The 24625-nt window shown below is 40.0% G+C and overlaps 1 protein-coding gene across 3 annotated transcripts; it reads right to left on the bottom strand.

The window, feature by feature from the left end:
• Positions 1 to 568: 568 nt before the first annotated feature.
• LOC113077116 (histone-lysine N-methyltransferase, H3 lysine-79 specific-like) lies at positions 569 to 24528 on the bottom strand. Of its 3 annotated transcripts, XM_026249571.1 has the most exons (28): positions 24316 to 24528; positions 24139 to 24234; positions 18038 to 18081; positions 17873 to 17947; positions 17051 to 17114; positions 16742 to 16970; positions 16148 to 16242; positions 16001 to 16063; positions 14687 to 14742; positions 14474 to 14553; positions 14010 to 14078; positions 13415 to 13521; positions 13200 to 13241; positions 13009 to 13101; positions 11940 to 12177; positions 11737 to 11850; positions 11537 to 11628; positions 10288 to 10389; positions 10069 to 10206; positions 9851 to 9976; positions 8231 to 8679; positions 7913 to 8159; positions 7742 to 7814; positions 5185 to 5753; positions 4889 to 5097; positions 4730 to 4794; positions 4037 to 4651; positions 1272 to 2683 (listed from the first exon to the last, which is right to left on the bottom strand). In XM_026249571.1, exons 2-28 carry the CDS (start codon positions 24217 to 24219, stop codon positions 2172 to 2174), a joined length of 4647 nt encoding a protein of 1548 aa, XP_026105356.1. In that variant the 5' UTR covers positions 24220 to 24234; positions 24316 to 24528; the 3' UTR covers positions 1272 to 2171. The 3 variants fall into 3 exon arrangements, with proteins under 3 accessions (XP_026105357.1, XP_026105356.1, XP_026105355.1); XM_026249572.1 differs by lacking the exon at positions 1272 to 2683 and adding an exon at positions 569 to 939 and having other exon boundaries at positions 24139 to 24525; XM_026249570.1 differs by having other exon boundaries at positions 24139 to 24528.
• Between the last annotated feature and the right edge of the window lie 97 nt (positions 24529 to 24625).

Raw genomic sequence — 24625 nt, forward strand, 5'->3', positions numbered from 1 at the left:
ACATTCAGATGATTACAGTACATGACAAATGCTTTTTTTTCATTATTGTAATCAAAATTTTGGGAAAATGTGCTTAACAGTCATGAAAAATGTACAATTAACTAAAAAAAATCTTGGTTTAATATTAAGCAATCATTTCGAATTGTCGTCTTTCTGAGGTCAAATATCACTTGCAGATTCACCCTTATACAGCTGGAGCTTGTGGTTTCCTTTACATTTCACTTTACAAAGAAATGATTTCATATGATGAGAAGTTAAAATGCCCAAGCCAAGGTGACTACTGCACTATCGGACAGATTTGTTAACATCGATTTCACAAAAGTAGTGAGTTCAGCGCAAACGCTCGGGCTGTGAGGGTGACGTCCCAGCAGGGGAACAGTAATCGGGCTCCAGGGGCTTCATGGAGTCCATCTGAATAGGAGTTGTCAATCACAAAAAGCCACATTTCTTTCCACTGATAACAGCAGCAAGGTTACAGAGATTCACAAGTCTTTGTGTGTGTGTGTGTGTGTACGGCCCATTGAAACCGAGCTGACTGTAATTTATATTCCTGACATATAAAACACTTCACATCGATTGTGAATCCACCAGAAGATGGCTGCAAATCTAGCAAACCATTCATCAGTAAGGCCATGTTAAACTCACAATTATTGATAAATGGAGGTTAGCATCAGCCCAACATGGTGCCACCTTAAAACACTCGGAAAAACAAGGAAGCTGCATACTGTGTCAATCTGAATGTGATTCAGGGGCTGTGTGTGTGTGTGTGTGTGTGTGTGTGTTAAGCTGCACCTGTGATAAGTTCTGATACCCATGCCAGTTTACAGTGGCGTCTTTTAGCAAATGTTAGAGCACCGGTGAGCGAGCGAGTCGAGCCCATTGGTCCACACCTGTCCGTTGCATAGGTTACGTTGGGTTGAGGTAGATTTCTTCAGTTACCTGTAACCAGTCGAGGGTAGAATCCAGGAATTACACAAGATGTGGACATGTTTCATCAGCATCAGGGCTCAAACAATTCACATGCCTGACAAACTTGGGTATTTGGACTGCAATGTTTCTGCAAGACGGACTTGCTTGTAAATGATTTACAATGAGCTAAAAATTGTATGAATTTGATCTTGTTTTATACAAGTAATAATATTACATACAACAAAATAATACATAAGCTGTTTTAGAACTATTTGTCCTGGGTGATTATTATGACTTACTGTGCAAAACATGATTTATGTACAATATACAAATTTGAATTATTAAATGTAAAAGTTGATTTGGATAATTAGTTATACATTATATTATAATGAACTATTAATAAACTGGTTAATATTTTATAATTACAGTCGAAAACGTACATAGCATGCACTACTCAAATGTGCAACATAATGTTTACTAGCTAAATTTCATCATATGGACCTTCCAATTCTGAATTTATTATTATAATTATATAAAATCAAATATTAATAACAAAATGTATAATTAAATCAAGTTAAATAAGCTATTTAAATGATTCACACACATTTATCAAATCAATTAACAAAAAAATATTATGAAATCATATTTTTTTTTTATATTGTATCTCAATTAGATTTTGCACAATCAATCATCATAATCAAAACCGCAAAAAAGTTTATGAAATTTAGTTACATTATAAAAATATTAAATTATTTTATTTTAATGAAACATAGTAAAATATCCAAATTACCCATTTTAAACGTCCATTTTTTCGCAGGGGAAGAAGCATTTAATGGAGAAAATATATATATATTTTTTAAAACACTTCCAAAAATACATTACTTATAGGTTTTGTGTATTCATACTGCGTAAAATAAAAATCGCATTTTTGTGGGCTAGTAAAAGTAGAAATCACTCCTCACATTGTTGAGCCCTGAACATGTAATGATATTTTCAGACAAAATGGCAATTCTGACATAAATGGTCTTACAGTCGCTTTCTGAAACCCAAAGAACTTGCAGGAAATGCAAATATGAAAGAAAAAAATAAAGAAAAAATAAGCAGCAAAGCATGTAGCCCATTTCCATGCCAACACCACATACCTTGTAGGGACTCAAAACATTACAGCCGGCAGAGCGCAGTAGCTTCCCTGTGTCTGTCTAGCAATAGTCTACTTCCACATCAAACCGCCCTCCCCCCACCCTCCTACACCTGGACGGGTCCTATCTGGGGCGACTGCCGGGGATCTGCGAGGCTGTGTAGGACGCCTGCATACCCAGAGTCCTCCAGGACATCCCAGCCCCACCTGAACCTGCGCTGCCGGCAGGGTGTGGAGGTGGCAGGTGCGAGGGATAGTGCACAGTGAAGGGCCGGGAGGAAGCAGAGGAGGTGGAAGAAGCTGATGCGGCGACCAGAGACGGTGAGGAGGATGAGGCGGGGAGGGACGACTGCGGCCTTGAGGACTGGTGGCGCTCGGGACGCGGGGAGGGAGGTTGGGACGGGGCGGCGGAGGACGTGTTCAGGAGGGGAGGGGGCTGGGGGAGGGCGGGTGGGGAGGGTGTGTGTAGGACTGTCTGTGTGCGGCTGTGCTGCGAGGGGCCCGAGGCCAAGAACGAGGCCCCCGCTTTGGGGTTTGTGTCCAGATGCCTCTGCTGGGAACTGAGGGCCCCGGGGCCCGGGAGATTGGCCCCAGACTGCTGTGAGGAGACTGAAGGCACCATGTGGTGAAAAATCCCTGCAGACATACAGCACAGAGAGGGAGCAAAAGACAGAAGATGGGGCTGAGCCAGATTGTGCACAGTAGCAAGCCAGAGCAACAGACAAGCAAGCACAGACCAGATGGGATGATGGACACCAAACCTGAGAGCAGCACACCTCTTCTAAAGGATCATAAATGATTTGCAGTTAATGCTTTTTCATAAATGTAAAGCTTTCATGTAAAGATTCTAAATACATGGTTTAATTTCTACATCTGCCTATATCCATCTATCCTCATAAATATTAGTTATAATACTAGTGGATATTCATGGGTAGAGATATCTACGTATCAATATCTTTATATGCAACTCTCTATCCATCTACATGCATCTACCTATATCAATTTATATCTGTTTATCCATTCATTCATCTATAGCCATCGTTCAGTCGATGCAACTATCATCTATGTCAATCTAAATCAAACTACCTTTGTCCATCCACACATCTCTCTCTTTATCACTTCTCTATCCTCTATATCTAACTATCTCAACCCATCCATCTACCTCCATCTAAATCCAACTACCTACCTCCAGATCTATGTCTATCCAACATTTCTCTCTCTAGCCATCTATCAATATCCATCTACCTATATCTATATGCAAATATCTCTTTCTACACTTCAACCCATCTATCTCCATATTTGTATGTCAGATTATAAATGTCTCTCATTCTAGATCTATTTATCTATCTGATTAAGGAAATAATTTTATCTTTGTGGTCTGCGAGGTGCGGATAAATGGTGAAATGCCTCAACAGCCAAAAACAAGACCTGCAATTAAAGTCAAACACCCAGAGAAAATGTGAAGGCTTGAAATACAGCCATAAAAGTCGAGGAGTTTCTCGCCAATCCCATAAACAACAGATCGCTTAACAGTTCTAACATATTTTCACAGGCCTGTAAATCAGCAGTTTACACCATCAAGGCCAGTGAAAATTATTTAAAAGGCCTGAGCTCTTTAAGTTTTGTATTCAAATAGTACGTTTCAATTGGGTGAATCCCACGAAGCACGTCAAGAACAAGTTACATTGCACAGCAAAAAGTCAACAAAAAAAATTTAAATTATAAGTATACTTTTTCCTTTCGACTTTGGGATGAAATATATGTCAGACATGTTTCTGTGAAATTCATTATTACAACCTGCTGTCATTTTCTCTAGGTGTTTAGCTGTAGCCTTTGCACACTCAGCACAGCAAAGCGGTGTGGGATAGCCAGGCAAGGTGGCAGCACTGGGTCATAACTTACCTTTTATCTACACCCAAGCGACTGTTCTGACCATGAGCTCAATATTCACCGGAAAATAGTATTAGAAAGCGAAGATATTCAACTCACCTCCTGCAGCGCCCCCTGCCAGCCCGGCACTGGAGAAACTGCTGAGCGCCGAATGTCCGTTGACCAACCGGGGGGCTCCGCCGGTGGTGGGTCCAGGCGTCTGAGCTCCAAAAAAGGACTGGAGGACCGAAGCCCCACCCAGGGGGAAGTACTGTCCCACTGAGGAGGCGGAGGAAATGTTGGTGGCCCCACCCACTTTTCCACTCAAGATGCCGCCATTGGCCGCTGCAGATATAAAGAGGTTCTGGCTGGCCAATCCGCCTACGGATTTCAGGTCCCATTCTCGCGATTTCTGTTTCTGCTGTGGCCGCTCTGATGCGCTGACGACTGGGCGACCGCTGCCATCCTGACTGAGGAAGAGGTTCGAGTTCCCGTAAGGCTCACGCTCACGTTCCCGTTCCCGTTCCCCTCTCCTCTGCGGTTTCTGGTCCGAGTCGGAATCCGTACCGCCTCGGGAATCCCCAACACCAAAAGGCGAGCCACCCTGGCGGAGATCCGTAGAAGTTGGCTTGGGGTCAGAGATTGGGGAGAAGGTGGATTTCCACTTGCTGGCTCCAGAGGAAGATGATACCTCACTGCTCACGCTACTGGCACCTGATTTACGTCCTTGCGAGCCTGTAAAACGCCCCATTCCATTAGAAATAAATAGTGGAGAACGTGAAATGTCTGTTAGCCAAAATGCATCGAACTTACCTCTTTCCACATCTCTGATAGGTCCATCTCGATCTAAAGAAATGGTGGCGATTTTCCGTTCAATTCTGAAAGAGAAAACAATTGTCCATCAACCATCTTTTCAACGATCTACAAAGCTTACTGATTAATGAACTGGATTTGAAAGAAAAGAGCAATTACCGGCTTGAACTAGAGGTGTCCGGGGCAAAACTGGCACCCTCTTCATCAGAACTAGGGGCGGAGGAATAACGACCCGTGTTGTTGAGCTCCAGGGGACGCTCTCTTTTGAGCACAGGAGGCTGATCTAGATCTGTCCCGCACGGACTTCGTCCTGACTGCTCTGGGGAAGAGATGGCGGAGATCTCCAAAGGCTGGTTTATGTTGTTCACCTGGTAAAACGACAAACATTTTGAGGTCTGATTTCAAGCCAATCGTAAGTTGAGCAATACCAATAAATGCCATTTTTGTCCACTCACCATTGAATTGATATTAAGCGGTGATCCAGAAGAATGGCTTGAGCAGCCAAGTCCCGGAAATGCCCTTCTTTTGGGGGATCCACTAATGGGAATGGCCCCAGAGGAGCTGCGCTTCCGCCGCCCTCGTTTCCGGCCCTCTTGGCTGTGGGAGCTCGGAGAGTGATGATGATGATGGTGGTGGTGGTGGTGGTGATGTTGCTTACTGTGATGATGGTGACCCTGCTTTAATGATCCGTGGTGGAGCCTTGAACCTCCTGTGGAGGACGAGGATGAGGAGGAAGAAGAGGACGAGGAGAAAAAGATACGGCGACGAGCCTCACTGTCCAAAAGATCTGTGTCGGATTCGGGGCCATGCCGGTCATGGCCGTCCTCGGGGGGAAGCCTTGGTGGGCCGTCAGCGTACTGCAGCACACCTCCGGTGCCCAGCGCAGGACTGAGGCCAGGGCCGCGAGGCTGGAGGCCCATGATGGGAGTGCTGTGAGGGGGAGGGGATGCAGCATCACAGTCTTGGTCCTCGGTCAGCATGGCGGAGTGAGAGCCATTCACCAATCCTGAGCTGGAGGAATACCCTAAGAGGTAGGGGTTGAACGACTTCTGATTTTTTTTTAGTTGACTTTTATGTGATGAAAGTTAAGTCAAAGTTGACTAGTCGCTGATGACATGATAAACAAATAAATCTGGAGCTGAGACTCAAACACCGTGTGCACAGCTATGGCATAGAACACAGCGCTGCCCCACATGGCTTTTGCTCATATAAAAGCTAATTTTAAGCAGTTCTTTTGTCTTTGGGTCATTATATTTCTCACAGATTTCTGCTCGTTCTAAATCAGATATAGATAAAGTAGCACAGTAATGACTACATTTATATGAATGCATTAGTGAGAGCGTATGCATGTGTGAATTAATGCTACATGGCAGCATCTCTCTAGTAGTAGTGACGCCGTGGGATTTAATTATTAAGAAATATATGCTTGAACTTTTCAGTTTGTAAGCTATTTTATTGAGAAATCACAGCACAGTGTTGATGGTACATTTCCTAGCTGATTGATGTATGTGTGCGCGATCTGCACGTGACTTACAAGCTACTGTCTCTAGCCTATGTGTGTGCGTTGCAGTGCAGCAGCGCATTAGATTAGAACAGTGATTAATCTACCTCTACAATAAACTGATTCAAATGTGCATTCTCCCCGTTCAAATTTGAGCATCCAGTAATAGTCACACGCCTTATGGAGCTCTTGAAGTATGCATTTGTCTCATTTTAACTGTTTGGAAACGGAGCGTAAATGTGGAAGTCCTTCAAATATTTATCATCATGTAGCGCCCTCTATAGGACCGGCGACTAGTCGATGCCAAGCAACGTAAAGTGTAATGGCAGAGCACTGACGTGAACTAGTCGAATGGTCTGTGCAAGCTCTACTAAGAGGAAACAAATTTTGGATATGGTACAGAACGATGTAAACTACATGGATGGATGATGTTAGATTAGATTGGACGTTCTCAACTCTTTCTGACTACAAACCCCCCCCAGTGTCTATGACAATATGCAAAAGTTACATTTAGACGTATGGACACTTGTTGGTTCTGTGAATTAAAGATCACAATTCCAGATGTTTTAAGAGTTGAATGTTCTTCTTTTTATATTTTGGGAGTGGGATCGACAATGGATCTTGAGACAGGAATCAAACTTGGGTTGCCGCGAGTGCAGTATGTCGATGCGCTAATCACAAAGCTATTGGCGTCAAAGTTAGTTGTTTTTTTTCATGAATTTACAAGCCTTTTGCGGTCACTTGTTATTTAATGGATATTTTTTTTGTTAGTTTTTACCTTTATTTTGATAGGACAGTTTAGAGTTGACTGGAAGCGAAGTGGGCCAGAGAGGGTGGTGGGATCGGGAAAGGTCCTCAAACAGGAATTCAAACTCGGGATGCTTATAGCACAACAGTGTTATGCGTTGGCATGCAGCCCATGAGGCTATTGGCACCGACTGGATAAGGATTTTTTTCCTAATAATTTTTGCTCAATTTTTGAGTTTGGAAGTTTGGAATAACTAGAAAAAAAAGTTGTATAAAAATTAAGACTTTATTGACATGACTTATCTAGGTCTAGAAATCACACTTTTTAAATGAGGCACCCTCATTACTGGTTTTCCAAGACTGCGGGAATCCTTGTACTATTTCTGGACATCTGGTTATGTGGTTCCATGAAAGAGGTGGTCAAAAAAAGCATGCCTTTGGCCATTTGGCCAATTCAGTTTATTACAAAAATGAAGAAAGCACAGGAAACGATGGGGAAAATTGGATCAGGAATGGAATTAAACAAGCACCACAGGCCACATTCAAAAAACACTTTTTAGGATTTTTAAAAAGGGTTCATTAAATTGCGGTTGTTTATTTATTTCTAAAAAGGAATACTAATTTTAATAACAGGCCATTTTATTTTATGCGGACTTCCAAAACGTGGCAAAAGTCATGTTTCCTAGTGCAATGGTTTGAACTACATGCACTAACTAACTGCTAGGCTTCATCTATGACCAACAAAGCAGGCAGTGGGACTGTACCTGAGGTAGGCGTGAGAGGCGGCTTGCCATTGCTCTGTCCTGCAGGATTTGAAACTGGACTAGGAGTGTTTCTCTGCCAAAAGAAAACCACAGCCTGAGTAACTGCTAAAATGTTTGCAGAAAACACCCACAAGACTGCACATCATGACTTCCTCCCACACAGATCCATACCAATCTTTCAGCACGGTTCGGCAGCACCACGCTGGCCAGTGGGATGCTGACAGGAAGTTTGCTGGGATGCACAGTGCTGAGGGGGATGCTGATTGGTAGACTGGTTATGGTGTCGCCGGGGGCAGCTGGGCTCTTTTCCTTATCTGTGCTCTTGGGTGTGGTGGTCGCTTGAATATCCGCTGAACTGGGTGAGGAGCAAGAATGTTTGAATCCCAGCATTGAAGATGAAACGGCACTTGTGTCACCCCTGAAAAAAGCCACAAGTGATCAGTGACCAATGAACAGAGACTTAGTCAACTAACCGTTAATTTTACTCACCAGTGGATGTTGCTTAGGGCTCTAAACTGATTGGCAGCCGAATCTTGGTTGAGGTGCCTGCGGAGGGCGATCTTAGCTGGAGAGAAACGGGTGTAGTCGGGCAGGGGTTGCCCTAGCTGCCTGGTTCTTGAGTCGGGGGTGGGCGGCACAATTTCGTGGTCAGGGGAAATAGGCAGGTAACGGGTGAGAAGCTTGTTTTTGCCCATTCCGCTGCCACTGCCCCTCTCGTAACCCGGCGAGGCCGTGCCATTGATGGACAGTTCTGGGCTGAGGCCGTTGAGCGCTACAGAAGCGTGCGGGGTGAGTTTGGGGGTGTCGGAATCCATTGTGGGCCGGGGATCTGGACCAGGAAGGGCCTTTTGGTAGGGGGAGTCCTCACACGGGTTGTAAGACTTGAGCTGCAGGAGCTCCTGCTGCCTCTGGCTCTTCTCTAGTTCAACGATGCTGATCTGCAAATAAACACCAGGGGGAGCCGTTGATGTAGACACGGTCAACCCACACTGCTCATGATAAAAACAAATATATCCTTGCAGGAGCTAGTTCAGTTTTCTGTAAACAAGCTTTTGTCGGAACATTTACAAACAAGTCTATGACAAGAAAGATAAAAGCTAGAGAAATATTAATGCTGTCAAATGATTACTCGTGATTAAACTGCATACAAAAACAATTTAAGTTTTTGTTTGCATAATATATTGGCGTGTTCTGTGTATTTTTATTATGTATATTAGTACACACGCATACAGTATATATATTTTGAAAATATTTACATGTATTAACATGTTTTTTTATATTTATCAAATTTATTATAAATCTATAAACAACATCTTTTTTCTGAAATACATACATTCATGTGTGTGTATTTATATATACATAATGTAAACAAAAACTGCGCTTAATTGCGATTAATCATTTGACAGCACTAAAATATATATTTAAATAAACAAATTACACATTTAACTATATAAAAATAGTTTGCTTATTATGGCTATTATTTTTATTATATAATTACATGTAAAATGATACACACATTTTGCTGGGATTTTAAATATTGATCATTTCAAAATAAAGATTTATAATTTATATGTAATTAACTATTAGTAGTATATTCATATCGTCAAAAGATCTGACTTTTTTTTTTTTTATAAGGCATAAATGTTTTAAGATAACAATTTATAAAATGTTAACATGCAAATATGAACTGTTGCTAGCAAGTTTTTTTTTTTTTTTTTTAATGACCCAAAGAACTGAAATCTTCTTGAATCTTAGTAACGAAAATGATTAACTCATAATACATTTAAATTGTAATCTTTTTTTTTTTTCAGATGTTTAATTGGATATAAAATGGTACATACGCGTGCAAGCTGTCATAATTCATGTAAAACACGAGGGTTACAAAAACATCCTAGTGCATCGTTATGAGACCGAAATAGAGGGGAAACAGGAAAATTGCTAAAGACCACAGAGGGAAAATGAGATCGTACCACGTTGCAGGCCAGGTTTGAACCAGTGAAACCTGCACGAGCACCAAAATCAGCATGCCACAGCACCAACTGTACCAATGGTTATGAAGCAATGGCCTATTAGCTCTGAGCTGACTGAGAAACCTGTGCGTGTGAGTACCTGGAGCTCCAGACAGTGGCGCTGTTTCTCCGAGATTTGTCTTCGCAGAGCCGCTTTCTCTTTCAACAGAGTCTCCAGACACAGAGATCCCCAGTCCAGCTTGAGCTCCTCACACCGAGCCTTCAGCTGACGAACACACAAACATACGAGCAATGGGCGTTCAGTTCCTCTTCTGCCAGAAAGCGTATCCTTCTGCTCTGCTGAGGCGGCTCACTCACCAGCACCAGGCTCTGATCGCGAAGCTCTGCCATGTCCTGCTCCAGCTGTTTGGTCTGCTCCCTCAGCTGCATGTTGTGGGCTGTGATCTCCTTCTGAGCTTGCACCAGGTCCTCCACGGTCACCGCCTTCACACCCAGCTGTGAGGGTTACATTTAGCATATCACCGATCTGAAAGTGACGACTAGGTAGACTGCTCACTAGGTTGTGAAAAGTCTTACCTCCTCCAGTTTGGATTGGAAAAGGTCTCTGATCCTCTCTTTATGAGCGTGACAAGTGTTGAGCAGCTGCTGGGCTTGACCCGACAGTTCTGTGTGTCTCAGCTGTGACAAGACACGGCGAGAGAAACGTTAAACGATAATGTTATGACAAAACCATAAAGTCCATGTAATTTCTAAGCCCACAAATTCACAAAACTGGGGGAAAAAGACTGCTAAAAAGTTAAAAAATTATAATATATTTGACATTTATGCTTAAATGTAAATCCACATATTCGCAATTAAAAGACATGATTTAAATGATTTATTTTCGCTTGTTCTTTTTATTAGCGTTTATAAAGAAAAACAAATAAAGTATAATTTTCATAATTTATAAATAACAAAAATATTTATATTTAAATATACAAATATTTAATGTATTAATATTTCTATTGTAGCATTGTTATTAAACAAATATTTTGAAAATATTTTGAATAAAATGCATGCCATTGTTTGTATTTAAAAAGTAAACTAACAAAATACAACATTTGTATAATAACATATTATACATTTAAATATCTAAATATTTTCTCACCAATTCATTTATTATTATTATTTCTACTATTATTTAAAATAATGTCATGGCAAAACCATAAAGTCCATATATTTTCGAGCTCACAAATTCACAAAAGTGGGGAAAAATACTGTTAATTAATAGGTTATAATAAAGAACATTCACAAATATTTTATTTAAAATGTTATATATATATATATATATATATATATATATATATATATATATAGTATAATAATTTACACAGTAATTTAAAAATGTGTTTTCCCATTAATTATTATTTATACAATCTAGTAGTATTGGTAAACAAATATTTTTCAATATTTTTACAAATTTATGGCATTTAAATTAAATATTTTTAAAAACAACATACAAAATTTTTGCAATCATTTATTGATTATACATTCAACATCTCATTAATTAAATTATTATTTATATTATCAAGCAAATAAAAAGTATAAATAACAATATTAGCATTAGGTATGTCATTTTATTTTATTTATTTTATTATTATTAATTATAATGGAGATTAATAATTAACACAGTTAAAATGGCAAATATAATTACGTATTACTTGATTAATTCTTTTATAATCCTGTTTTTATTCATTTGTTATTTTATAGTTATAAACTATAAAATACTATTTCATTAGTAATAAACACACACACACACACACACACACAGAGAAGACAGATTGACCTTTTCCTGCTCAAGGGCTTGCTGCAGGTTGGTCCGGTACTGGGGTGTCGTCATGTAGGCCATGAACTGCAGGTACTGGACTTTCACGTTATCTGCAGCGAGAGCAAGGATGGTTTACATCAACTGGGTGATTGACTTTGTAACTAGAGCAGATACCTGAGCATGTCTGTTTGACTGAAACGGATTGGCTCAGAACTTACCGAGCAGAGCCTGCAGGCCTGGTGGAGTGGGGCTCATGAGAAGCTGGCTGGATGTATAATGCTGCACTTTGGGAGGTAGCTGAAAGAATGGACTCTGAGGTGACCTGTATGCATCTGCGGATTAAAACAAACCACAATAGTCAAAGGTACTGTTGCTGATAAATGGCCATCAAAGGCGTGTCAGTTTTAGGTCAGTGTCTCACCCTGAGGGGGGGCCGCTGAGAGGGTCTTGGCATGCAGCAGATCAAGGGCGCTCTGGCTCTTCTTGTTCTTGCGCTCGGCTGCAGTGGCAGCGGCAGCTTTCTTAGGCCGTCCACGCTTCCTGTTGCTGAGCTTGCGGCCCCTGGGCAGCAGTTTGGCCCGGCGGGGTTTGGGTGACGGTTTCACTGGCACGAGCGAGTTTGAGCGCTCCTCCTCACCACCAGAGTCATGCTGCGCCTGCTGCACAAGGTAAAGAGAATTTTCTATTAATACAAAAACATACTTTTGCAATGCATAAACGTAAAATACATACATTTTTACATAAATAAAAGTGACTCCTGCAGGTCTACCTTGTGGTCCTTAAGCAGAAAATTAATTAATTAAAAACATTAATAATAATTTAAAATAAATATATTAATATGGAAATTTAGGTTTCAAATGAACAAATTGATAAACCTGAAATAAATGTCATTGCTGTAGGTCTACATAGTGTTCCTTGTGCAGAAAATTAATATATAGAAAATGTAAAACTTAAAATATATAAATAAAATAGATTCATAAATCTTTTAAATAGATAAACAGTATTTTGTTTTATTTTTATATTTAAAATACATACAATTAAAATACAATTTAATTCGGAAAGTAATTAAACAAAATAATTTGAAATAATATTAATATAAAAAAATTAATTCTAAATAAATATAGAATTAGGTAAATAAAATGTTTATGAATAAATACACTTAAAATGAATGTATAAATGTATTTCTGAATTAAAAATATTCGTATAACACAAAATTACAATACATAATATAATTAGAAATGTAATTAAACAATTATAATTGAAAATAAATTAATTTATAATAAATATATATATTTTTTATATATGTCAAATTATGTTAATTGAAAAGTTAAATTGAACAAATTAATTTATAAATATATATTTATTTAAAATGCATGTATATAAAGATACATTTGAAAAAAAGAAATGTATAAATATTTTTATTTGTGTGTGTGTAAATGACTAAAATGCATTAATTTAAATAAATAAAGGAGTAACTCCTGTAGTTCTACCTTGTTCTCCTTGGGCTTGGTCGGGGTGGTGGTGTTGCTCTTATTCTCCTTACTGTCCTTCTGCTGGCGCCTTCTGGCCGCCTCCTGCTCCTCCTGGAACCAAAAACAAGCCGCAAGTGTTGTGGGAAGAGATCTAGCTTGATATTTTGTCCAAAAACCCATAAACAACATGAGAACCAAACAAGTCTTACCCTGAGTTTAGGATTTTTGAGACAAGAAAAATAGTTTTCAAGCTGCAAAAAAACAACAACCACCACCACCTTTGGTTAGATATCAGTTCATGTAATGCTCACAAAGCCACATTCATCAACATTTGCCTAACAATTACGGCTAATGCACATAAGAGAGCCATTGTACACCAAGAGGAACAACGAAACCCATGTGACTCAAATGAAAGGGCACTTACTATGGTGCGGTCTATCGTATGCAGATAGTACGACACTGGCTTCCCCGTCCACGAAACCGATCCCCTCAGTGGGGACAGCTCAACTACTCTCATTATTGTGCCAATATCTAAAAATAAATAATAAAAAAATGCAATAAAGACCATTAAACATTGGAAAAGTGCGGTCATAGTTACATTGCGCTGCATCTATAAGGCTGGGTATTTCCTACGCAGATTTTTAACGCGAATTTGCGACGTTGGCTAACAGAAGGCTGCTCGGTTTAAATTCTGTGTGAGTGGTGCTTCATACATTACTACAGAATTGACATAGATTGACACTGTAAACTGTTTGTTGCTAAATTTTTGCAAATTAGTGAAATTTCGCATGAAAAAACGTTAACACATGTTGCGTTAAGACATACGACCAACTTTTCCTCACTCCCGATCGTGGAGATTCCTATCAGAATGACTGGATTTAACCTGTGAATTTCGCCAAACAACATTAACTGTGTCCGCATCTTTACCATAACCATGGTACTTAAATAAAACATCTTTAAAGTTAAATGGCAGTTATTGTATATAGTACCATCTTTTGTGAGAGAAGTTTTATACTTACCACTCAAGTTTCGACTGTTTATTCTGAAGTTTAGAGGTGCAAAAGGTTTTGAGGATACAATTTTTCCACCTACAAGAGACAAAATGGAGTAAAAACACTCCCAAGTAACAGAGGGGCGAAAACCTAAACGCATATCACCCCCTCAACATCTGCAGATCAATGTGAACCAAAAAACAAGCCCGACTGGGGTCAAAGGTCAAGAATGACATGTTGACACAGGTGCCTTTGAGCTACACTGACACAGACCCCCTTTCTTTTTTAAATGTTAGCAGCCAAGTGCTATTGACTTCATGTTAAGGCTGCACAAAATGGTCAAATGTGACTAACAGTGTGATTTGAACTGATCGAAAACATTCTACACAAATAGAATTACACAATCTCTCAATTATTTCAATGTGCCTACTCGACTGTGAAGACGCACTTATTATTTAGTCATCTTTTTGAAATCACGTGACACCGCTCACCTTCCTTCATGTTGGCGAATCGTTCCTTCAGCTGGTGGTCCACCTCAGGACCAAAGGCAAAGTTATTCACAAAAATAACACTGTAAAAAAGCACATCAGACTATAGACTTAAACAAGACGAATAAACAACAAGCAAACGGTTAAAGAAATTATAACAATAAAAAAAAACCTCACGAATCTGAAAAATGTTAACTAGTCTGTATGTGATCATACCTTGTGTTGGCTATTCGTTCCTTCCATTCTTCCGAAAGAAAATCTCCCCTCTCCAGCTGCCGGACAAGATCAAACAACATCAGTATATATATAGACTTCATCCCTTCAGTCACAATAATGAAGCAATTAGGGCTGCAACAACTAATCGATTTTAATCGATAATGAAAATCATCGACAATGATTCTCATGATCGATTAGTCTGGTCTGCCCACAGTGCAGCTGCAGCCGGTCGCATCAAGCTACAGCATTGAATAACGCCTTTCTACGGACAAAATGCATCTACAAATATTGGAGGAAACAGAATGAGCTCTTGCAGGATAAGTACGTGATCCAAAGCTGCCCAAAACATGAGAAATCTTTATTTTAAGCTATAAGCTGATGCATTCGTGCTTTTACAGATGCTTGTGTGTGTCCTCTGCACAAAAAAGGTTTAGTCAACGGTCATATCCTTATCTGTAAATGTCACAAATTCATGCAAGCCTTTCCATTTTTGCTTAAAGGCCCGCCCTGACAGTCTGCGTTAAGTTGAAATATTTACTGAAAGAGCGCGGTGGGCGCGCTTTAAACAGACAGAACACGATGACAAATATCTGTTGTTTAACATTTATATTTAGGTTTAAAGTCAACATGCAGTGCGAGTAATTTCTGAGAGTAGGAACTGTGACGGGACAGCAGCGTGTAATTGTCCGAATATAAATATCAGACACTTTTTCAGTGTCTAGCCCACAGTTGTAGCCCACAGTGATTTATGTAAGGTTTCCAACTAATAATAACAAAATAATTTTTAGCTTTCTGCATTGGTTAGAGCTCCAATACGCGTAAGCTTTTTAGTAACAGTAGTAAGCAATTTTTAATGCTAGAATATAATTATTGCTGTTATCTGTGAAAGGCAGAAAAATTGTCAAGTGCGCTATAGTGTTTATTCAGATACCCAATTAGTCAGAAAGTACATAAACAATACCAGAAAGCATGCCAGCGGTTATCAGAGGCAAAAAATAAATACTATTTAGTTGTTTTAGTTTGTTTTGTCCAAAAATTACAATAACATTTTTAGAATTTTTTTTTTTTTTGACAGATTGCTAATATTTGTCTTTTGTCTTATGGAAGGTGGTCTAATAAATCGTTACGCACTGTATGTTTTCAAAGCATTCAGTCGGCACATTTGTTTTAAGGACATTGGGCAGAATGTGGAATAGTGCGTTTTAATCGATTAATCGGAAAAAATAATCGGCCAACTAATAGATTATCATAATAATCGTAAGTTGCAGCCCTAGAAGTAATAACATCTGTTTTATTAACCAAACACACACTTACCGTGTACTCGCCATGTTTTTTGCCATACCACTTCATCCATCTCTTAAACTCCCTGTCCATTGACTGGAAACACATTCAGACATAAATACCAGTGCCGAACATACACTTTGAGGCAGACATAAGAAATCCGAGTGTTTAATGTTTCACCTCTGCATAGGTTGCTGGAGTGTCTGCTTTCTCCACGCCGTAGTAGTGTTTACAGTTGGTGGCTGCAGCGACTTGCAGGACTACCTGACCAACTCCTGCAAATCAAGCAAAGACAACACTGTAGGTCACATATTAAATGAGCTTTCAATCTTAAACTGGTAATCAAGATCTGTTGCATTTTTTTGTTTTGACTTTCAATGTTAAACTTTTACTTTATACCAATTATGGTAGTGAATTTGCTTTTGCATCTTTCAGTTTACATTCGTGCTTTCCAAATTGCTGTGGTGTTTTATTGTAAATTCACTCTTAAACTGCTAGTAAAGATCCGTTTATATCAATTATGGTCATGAATTTCGAGTTTTCCAAAGAGCTGTGCATTTTTGATGAACTTTCAATCTTAAATCAACAATCACGACTCGTTTATATCAATCAAGTTAGCCAATTTTGGACTAAGTCTTGAACTGCTAATCAAGACCAATTATGGTAGCTAAATTGCAGTGTTTTTCAATTCACCGTTGAGTTTTCTGATTTGTGAATTTAATTTGCACTGCTGGGCCACCACAGAATAGGCCTTCAATAACAGATGTTACTAACCACTGCCCAGATCCACGAAGGTGTCGTCTTCCATCATCTCCATCTCATCGATGATCTGAGCCACCAGGTCGAAGGAGGTCTCTCCGTACACCTCGGGAGAGAATGGCTCGTAGTTGTTGAGTTTCTCTGGGTCGGTGACGGAGTGGTTGTAGACCTGCTGCAGGATGTGACGCAGCAGGCCGTTGGAAGGCCGCTTGTTGAGTTTCATGGGTTGGGTTGTCCCTTTCCACTGCAACACACAAACACAGATTTTTACACATTTAAAAATGTTTTATTTTGACTTTTTTTTCGCAAAACAAGATGACATACCAGTTGGTGAATGCTGTCAATGGCTCTGTTGTACTTATCACATAGTCTCTGCATACTCTCAAAGCTGAAAAAAAAAACATACAAAAACCTGTTATCATTATCTTAAAAGAAATCTTATCATCTCATAATAAACCACGAGGCTGTGCTATCTAATATATTTAAAATGACGTGGAAATAAGTTTAATAATGGGGAAGTCGTGGCCTTAGTGGTTAGAGAGTTTGACTCCTAACCCTAGGGTTGTGGGTTCGAATCCCGGGCCGGCAATACCACGACTTAGGTGCCCTTGAGCAAGGCACTGGACCCCCAACTGCTCCCCGGGCGCCGCAGCATAAATGGCTGTCCACTGTTCACAGTGTGTGTGTGTGTGTGTGTGTGTGTGTGTGTGTGTGTGTGTACTTTGGATGGGTTAAATGCAGAGCACGAGTTCTGGTTATGGGTCACCATACTTGGCAGCAATCATATTACAACTAATAAATTGATGCATGATATTTCAGTTAAACTTTCTAAATTAACAATTAAGAGAGTAATTAGTACAAGTATTTAATTTGTTATATTTTATGAAGCTTTTTTCATTTCATATCTTTCACAAAACTTGTATTGAATTGTTTCATTAGCATGTACAAATGCTGTTTTTAATAATATTAATTAATACTTTAAATAAAAACAATAATTATTAAATACTAACAACAAATAGTATTAATAACAATTAAATAATAATTATAAATAGATTTAATATAATAAAAAATAGTATTATTATTAAGACTTTTTAGGCGTCATTTTCCAATGATACCTTATCCACCCAATCTTGACGGTTTCCTCACCTCTTGGTGTCATAGTCGATAAGAACATAGTTCTCCATGGCCAGCTTAAGATCTGGGATTTCTTCACAAACCCAGCTGGAGAAAGAGAAGAGTCATGTTTTAATTATGCACATAAAACTTGCAGAGCTGACAAACATAACGGTAAAATCAAACCAATGGACTTACCGAATAGTTTCGATTATTTCATGTGCAGCATCATGGTGTTTATCCTGTGGAGATGAAAGAAAGTCCAAATTTTATGTTTTACTTACTCGGCAGACTACTCATTCTGCGTGTGGCATGTAGTTATCCATCTACAAGAAACAAGCTTCTACAACTACAACAGAATCTTGACCTTTCCAGTTTGGGACGGGTCACAGATCACAACTGTAGCACATTCTTGCACACGCAGCAACGAGTGAGGAAAAACAAGTTCACTGGGCACACATGGCTGGATTGATAAATGCATTATGTCACTATAAGCTGACACGGATCCTGTGTGTTACAGTACATGAATGCACAGCTTAATTTACAGCATTTTAGCATAAATGTTGTGCGTGCAAAAGAAAATCGACCCCATTTACAAATCACAAGTATTAAGTAGGGAGTCACAATAAAAAGAAATAGGAGACAATTATAACAATTTATTCAGCAATTCTACCCCAAAAGGTGATCAGCACTGTTTACTTTCAGAATGCGCGCTGTCTACTGAACGCCAGTAGACCCTCCAAAATGGCAGAAGACAGTAACTTTTTTTTTTTTTTTTTTATTGTTTTCTTTGCACACAAAAGGTATTTTTGTAACTTCGTGAAATTACGGTTCAACCTCTGATGTCACATGGACTATTTTACTGATGTCAGAGAGAGGGTCAAAATATCTTAATTTGTGTTCCGAAGATGAACGTAGGGTTTGTAACGACATGGGAGTTATTAATGAGAGAATCTTCATTTCTGGGTAAACTATCCCTTTAAGATCATGTATTTTAGCTCCTATTTATATATTATTTTATTTCAACTTGTCAATTACCAAACGTATTATGTTAAAAGTTAACAAGGATATATTTCAGTTTTAGTAACGTTTAATTTAGCAACGTTTCTTTTCTTTTATATATATATATATATATTTATTTTTGGTGTGTTATGCCTTTATTTAGTTAGAACAGTAGGTGGATAGGAAGTGAAGTGGGAGAGGGAGAGAGAGAGAGAGAGAGAGAGGGGGGGGGGGGGGGGTCAGGAAATGTCTGCGAGACAGGACTTAAACTTGCGACGCCCGAAGCGAAACACCCCACAAGGCCATCAGCAAGATTTCTCATTTATATATTTTTTTACATTTTAACTATTAAAACGGTTACTTTACAAATAAAAAATCCTGAGAACCACCACACATGACTGTGCTGCACTTAAAAAGATGTAACTGGCCCTTTAAGAGCTCTGAGGTCAATATGAATAATTATCAAGGCTAATTAATCCCGGATTGTGTCCAACGTATGGACGGGACCCCGTCGATCTCGCTCTAGCCTGCCGCTGGAGCTCTGCTGCTGCCTGACCCAGTGACCCACTTTCCGTCAACAGAGTCCTGAGAAGCCCTCATCCTGCCTGAGTGTGCCGCTGCTGGGCTCCTCTGCCTCGCAAAGCTCCTCCTAGCCGTTTTCCCGCTCAGCTGCACGTACGGCGCGTCTCGTGCTCTTCTGCCCACCCCTGCAGATCCGAGGCAGTGTCACAGGACTGGGAAATAATGCAGCCGTAGTCTGAAGCCAAACAAGGGCACTTATTTAAAGCAGGGATGTGGCATTATTTCAATACTGCGTTAAATGCAAACGCTAAGACAGATGGCAGAGTGTGTACGTGCACAAGCAGAGAGGAGGGGCGCAGGACGCGTGTACGGGGTGTTCCGGCGCACAGCAACACCAGCGCCACAGCTAAAAATATCCATAGGAAAGGAGGGGAGGATGACAGAGAGCAAAAAATAAAGCACGACAGCCCTCGGTCACGAGCAGGCTTGACTCACGAGGGCAAAAATGGGCTCTTCGTCCAGCTCACACAGCCCTGACGTGACTCACGGAGGGAGGTGGAGGAAAAAAATAACTTAAAATCACGCCTCGTGAACACTCATCTGCACTGCACAACTGTTTGTTTTGGCCGGGGTGGCAAGACGCCACACCTTTGTGTCATAATGGGCTTAGCCGGGTCGTAACATTCGAACTGTGAGGGGTGTTCGATTGTAATTCCTCATACCCTGAATGAATCATTTTGTTGCCAGGTTTAAGGAATTGACACTTTCATGTGGAAGCAATTAAAAACCAGTTGCCAGATATGGGATGTAAATTTGGCCGGATATGTAGGTTATAGGAGCGTAAGGAAGACAGAAAACACTGAAGCTCAGTGTTGGATAAAAACCCTCTCCTTCCTCCCGCCCCAGGTGAGTGGGACGCTTTTGTTCAGAGCACAATGTGAAGCCATGAGGCTAGTGGACAAGGAGCCGGCAACAGCGGGAGAGGAAGATAAAAAAAAAAACACTCAGTTGAGTCTCTGAAAAACAAGATTTGAATGAATGGAGGGCTTTTGGTCCCTTGTAAAACACGCCGTAACCTCGAATAAAAGCAAGAAATATTTAAAAAGCAGGGAGAGGAAAACACAGCACTTCAGTTTCTCACCTTCCCTGTTTTTTTATTTTTCCCCACATCTGGGGTGTTTGAAGAGTTAATTCGCTCACGAATGAGGACTTTGGCATCATTTATTTACTTGTGTAATGTTTCCAATCTGTATGACAATCTTTATTTGTCATGAGCAGCACAAAAGGAGAGGTTTTGTAGAATGCGCACGCTGCTCTTTTCCATACAATGAAATCACTGTGAATGGAGACTAGGGTAGGGTATCGCTCATTCATATATATTAATTCATATATATATATATATATATGATTCACAAAAAAAGAATCAGCTCAAGAGAATCATTTGTTAGTGAATCAGGCTACACTGATAGTATTGTATATTTTGGATTCACTAAAAATAACTGGCTCCTAAGAGTCAAAAAACAAAACAAAAAAAACACCCCCGGAGCATCTCCTTTCACTTTCTGTACACAAAAGCAGCAGCGTGAACATTCTGTCAAACATCTCTTTTGGTTATCCTCAGAAGAAAGCTAGTCATATTGGCTTGGAACAACATAAAGGTGACCAAATGGCCTTATCCTGTAAGGGAAGTCTACATCAGCAGTGCATGTGGATAACCACCGCCCAGACTCCCTAATTTACACAATCCGCCCCTCCCTAAACAAAAATTTGCAAGGCACGTCCACAGCTCTCCAAACACAGGCGCTCTGTAACTCTGTTTACCCAACAGCAGGTCAGAAATATGGCTCTCAGTAGGTGGGGCATCCATCCCTTATCAGCCGATGTCAAAGACGGAAGTCATCGGAGGCCAAGCGAGACAGTAAAGCGGCTGAGGTCACGACTACTACACTACAAGCCGAGTGACTCAAATGAAAGCGAGAGGAGTTTTCAGTGATGCAGCAGCTCTGAAAATAACCTACGCTTCTGAGAAAGCCGCATTCTCGGTTTGTGTGAAAAGAGCATGAATCGTAGTATATTAAACATCGGGAGGGACAAATGAGACAGCCGTTTCTGTGGAAACCACAGGCTTTGATCTGCACCCCCCCCCCCCCAAATTTCCGTCTACGACCGAAACAGCGGTGGCAACTTTGGTGGTGTGAGAAATGTGAACTTTCAGATGACGCGGAGACTTTCCGAACACTTTCTCGTAATAAAATATTAAAATAAATATCCCCGCCTTGTATTTTCTTTAGTTACATCGAACACGAAGACATTTCCTCATCTCTTTTCTTACTCGCACTGCCTGCTATAACAGGGTTAATAGCATGTGCATGGGTGTGTGTTTTATGGGGGTGTCTTGTCCCACTGTCAACCAGTTCAGCATCACTGGAGTTAATCACTGCGTGGAATCTGTGTGTTATGATTACTGTACATGTGCAATGACTGTATGATTTCAGAAACAACACAGACAGAGGAGCAGCGGCTGACTCAGAATGGATGATACGACTCCACACAAGCCTTTTCGACTCCATTCAGGGCACTATAATCATAGAAATTAGATTACTAATACATTTTCAAAAGATAATGTCAATGGAAAACAACTTGTCGCCAAAATGCGAGGGCGTTTTGGGTGGTTGGGTGGCACTGCTACAGTGTTTAAGAGCCACCACCATCAAGTCTTCACAATATTCGCAACTCCACATTTCCAAATCAAAGGTCAATCTACCCTTATAAGATCCACGGAGGCGGGGCTAGACTACGTCAAGCTCCGCCCACTCATCTCTTTTTTTTTCATCTAAATTTTTCAGGCTTCACATATTGATGCATTGATTGTTCTTTCACTTTCAGAAAAGAAACTGAACAACAGACCTCCGTGCTTGTATGAGGAGTTCAGAAATTCACACAACTCTACTTTAAATGAGTATAAAGAAGTCATATAAGGATGACATGAACCTTTAAAGAACATGTAAAAAACAAGGTATACTTTGACTTTTAGAACAAGACGAGGCATCATTCGTGTTTTTAGTACAACAGTACAGGATAAGTAACACACTAAATATTTAACACTAAGAGTTGGGAGTACATTGGATGTGTAATAATAGCAGCTAACAATATTCAATAATAATGCATATGCTGGAAAGCAACTTTTAAAAGCCAATATTCGAGTCCAGCAGGCTTTACAACCCCTTTGTTCCCAATAAAAAGTCAGTTATTGTCAAACTTCCTAGAGTGAATCCTGCACACCAGCTTGTTTTTCAAGAAATATCAGCCATACAGGCTACACTATGACACAGTCCCTTGTCAGGATGTATCCAAATGGTAACCAAAACACAGCGCTCTCCCAAGCAAACCCGTTTTTAGACATCAGTGACAAACTTGACATGTCCAGCACACAATACTTCATAAGATCCCAAACGTAGTCATATTAGAAAGATACAACCGCGAAACAGTGTAAAGGAAACATCAAAACTGTGAAAACCCGTAAGATACCCATATTACGTCACACAAATAAAAGATGTCAATAAAACACACTAACAATATGGAGATACCGTCCACTCGCCTTTTGTTTAACACCCTCCGTGTGATATTGAGCCGGCACGATGCTTATTTCACCCTAAAGGATTACACTAGAGTTCTGCACACATACACACACACACTTATGGCGGATATTTACAATGTTTAAGTTATCTAGAGTTTGACGACAGTTAATGTTGGGTAAAACGCGATAAAGTCCTGCTATGTGACTGTTAGCATGACGGCTAACGTGAATTTCAGCCTCCAGAAACATTTTTTTAAACGCACAGTTCATTAAGTGTGCATTAATGAACGTGTAAAACACTTCGTTCGGCAATAGCCTCGCATTTCTGAAGTGAATTAATAAGTGTTTATAGACACACAAACACACACACTTTGCTATGGCAGGTTATGGTTTGCGGCGGTGTCTCAAACTCTCGTGAGCTGACTACCTAGTGAGATCAACTAAAAGCTTATGGAAAATAAACAATATATTAAAAAAAACGAATTAAGACTTGTTTGGGTATTTCGTTTGAGTGAATATTATTATGACTTGCTCATAACATCCAAAAATAAACCCACTTTTCAACTTACGTAGCTGTCCTTCGAAAAGGGTAACTGACAAATGAAAATAATTCAAATTCCAAAGATTTGAATCACAACATAGACGTCATTTTGTTTTTTTATTTACGCGTTAAATCGTATCGGAACGGCTTAGCCAGTAATAAACATGTTATATACGTTAGTTGTTGTCTAGGCAAGACAGCTTACTAAGATTTGAAACACAGCCACTGTACGAGACGGCCAACTGGGTCAGCAGGCTACACACATTTCCTGCAATTCAGATATTAATATTAGCTGAGGTGATAACAGCTTTCATATATTTTAAAACGAAACAATTATGTTATTTCAAGTCTATCTAACGGCAGTGTTTAGTGATCTACCGAACACCTTTATGAACAGATAACGTTACAAGTTTAGGATACATTCAACGCCTTCACGATGTACTGACACTCTCATGTCCCAATTTTAAGCGGTTCTTGGTTCTTATAACACTAATTTTGAAACAAGCACATTTTACAAATCAAAACAAGATATTCATACACTATGCACAGCATGTACTCGTTGTACTCTGACCCACTTCGCTTGATCGCAAGGGAATCCCGGTGTTGGACTCGGCTTGTATTAAAACAATAACAATTTTACAGTAATACGTTACTTACATAAACAGGTAAGGGCCACGGATAGCCTGCAGCTTCGGCTCCGACCGGAGACTTCAGTTTTAACTCCAGCTTGTCTCCCATTCTCCCCAAATAGAGCTAACGGACGAGACACAAACTAGAGTAAGAGCATTTCCGTTAAAAAAAAAAAACACCGGGTTTAACGCGATTGAATCTCACGTTGTATATCGCAGGCCGCGGGTGATTTCACACAGTCGTGCCACGCGATTCGGTCGGTCTGAACCCGATCTGCCCCGGTGATTTAGAGAAAATGATCGATTAAGCCGAGCGGCTGCTCCGTCTTGGTAGTACCGCCGCCATCTTGACCGGCTCACGATGAAAAAAAAATGCGCCCGAGTGTGTGTATGTGTGTGTTGGTGGTGGTGGGAGGGCCGATTCGTTTCTTCGAATCGGTTCTTTTAAACAATTCTTGTAAAAACGGCTCAGATGAACCTTTTACGTCACCGAACGCTTAATGGCGTCCACTCGC

The sequence above is a fragment of the Carassius auratus genome, unplaced genomic scaffold (genome assembly GCF_003368295.1).
Source record: "Carassius auratus strain Wakin unplaced genomic scaffold, ASM336829v1 scaf_tig00021540, whole genome shotgun sequence".
Taxonomy (NCBI): domain Eukaryota; kingdom Metazoa; phylum Chordata; class Actinopteri; order Cypriniformes; family Cyprinidae; genus Carassius; species Carassius auratus.

Excerpts from the sequence above, each read along its gene's own strand:
- LOC113077116 (XM_026249571.1), bottom strand. The coding sequence starts at position 24,219 with ATGGGAGACAAGCTGGAGTTAAAACTGAAGTCTCCGGTCGGAGCCGAA. Across the intron at positions 17,948-18,037 it reads GAAATAATCGAAACTATTCG|CTGGGTTTGTGAAGAAATCC; the intron begins GTAAGTCCATTG and ends CTCTTTCTCCAG. Across the intron at positions 16,971-17,050 it reads TTGACAGCATTCACCAACTG|TGGAAAGGGACAACCCAACC; the intron begins GTATGTCATCTT and ends TGTGTGTTGCAG.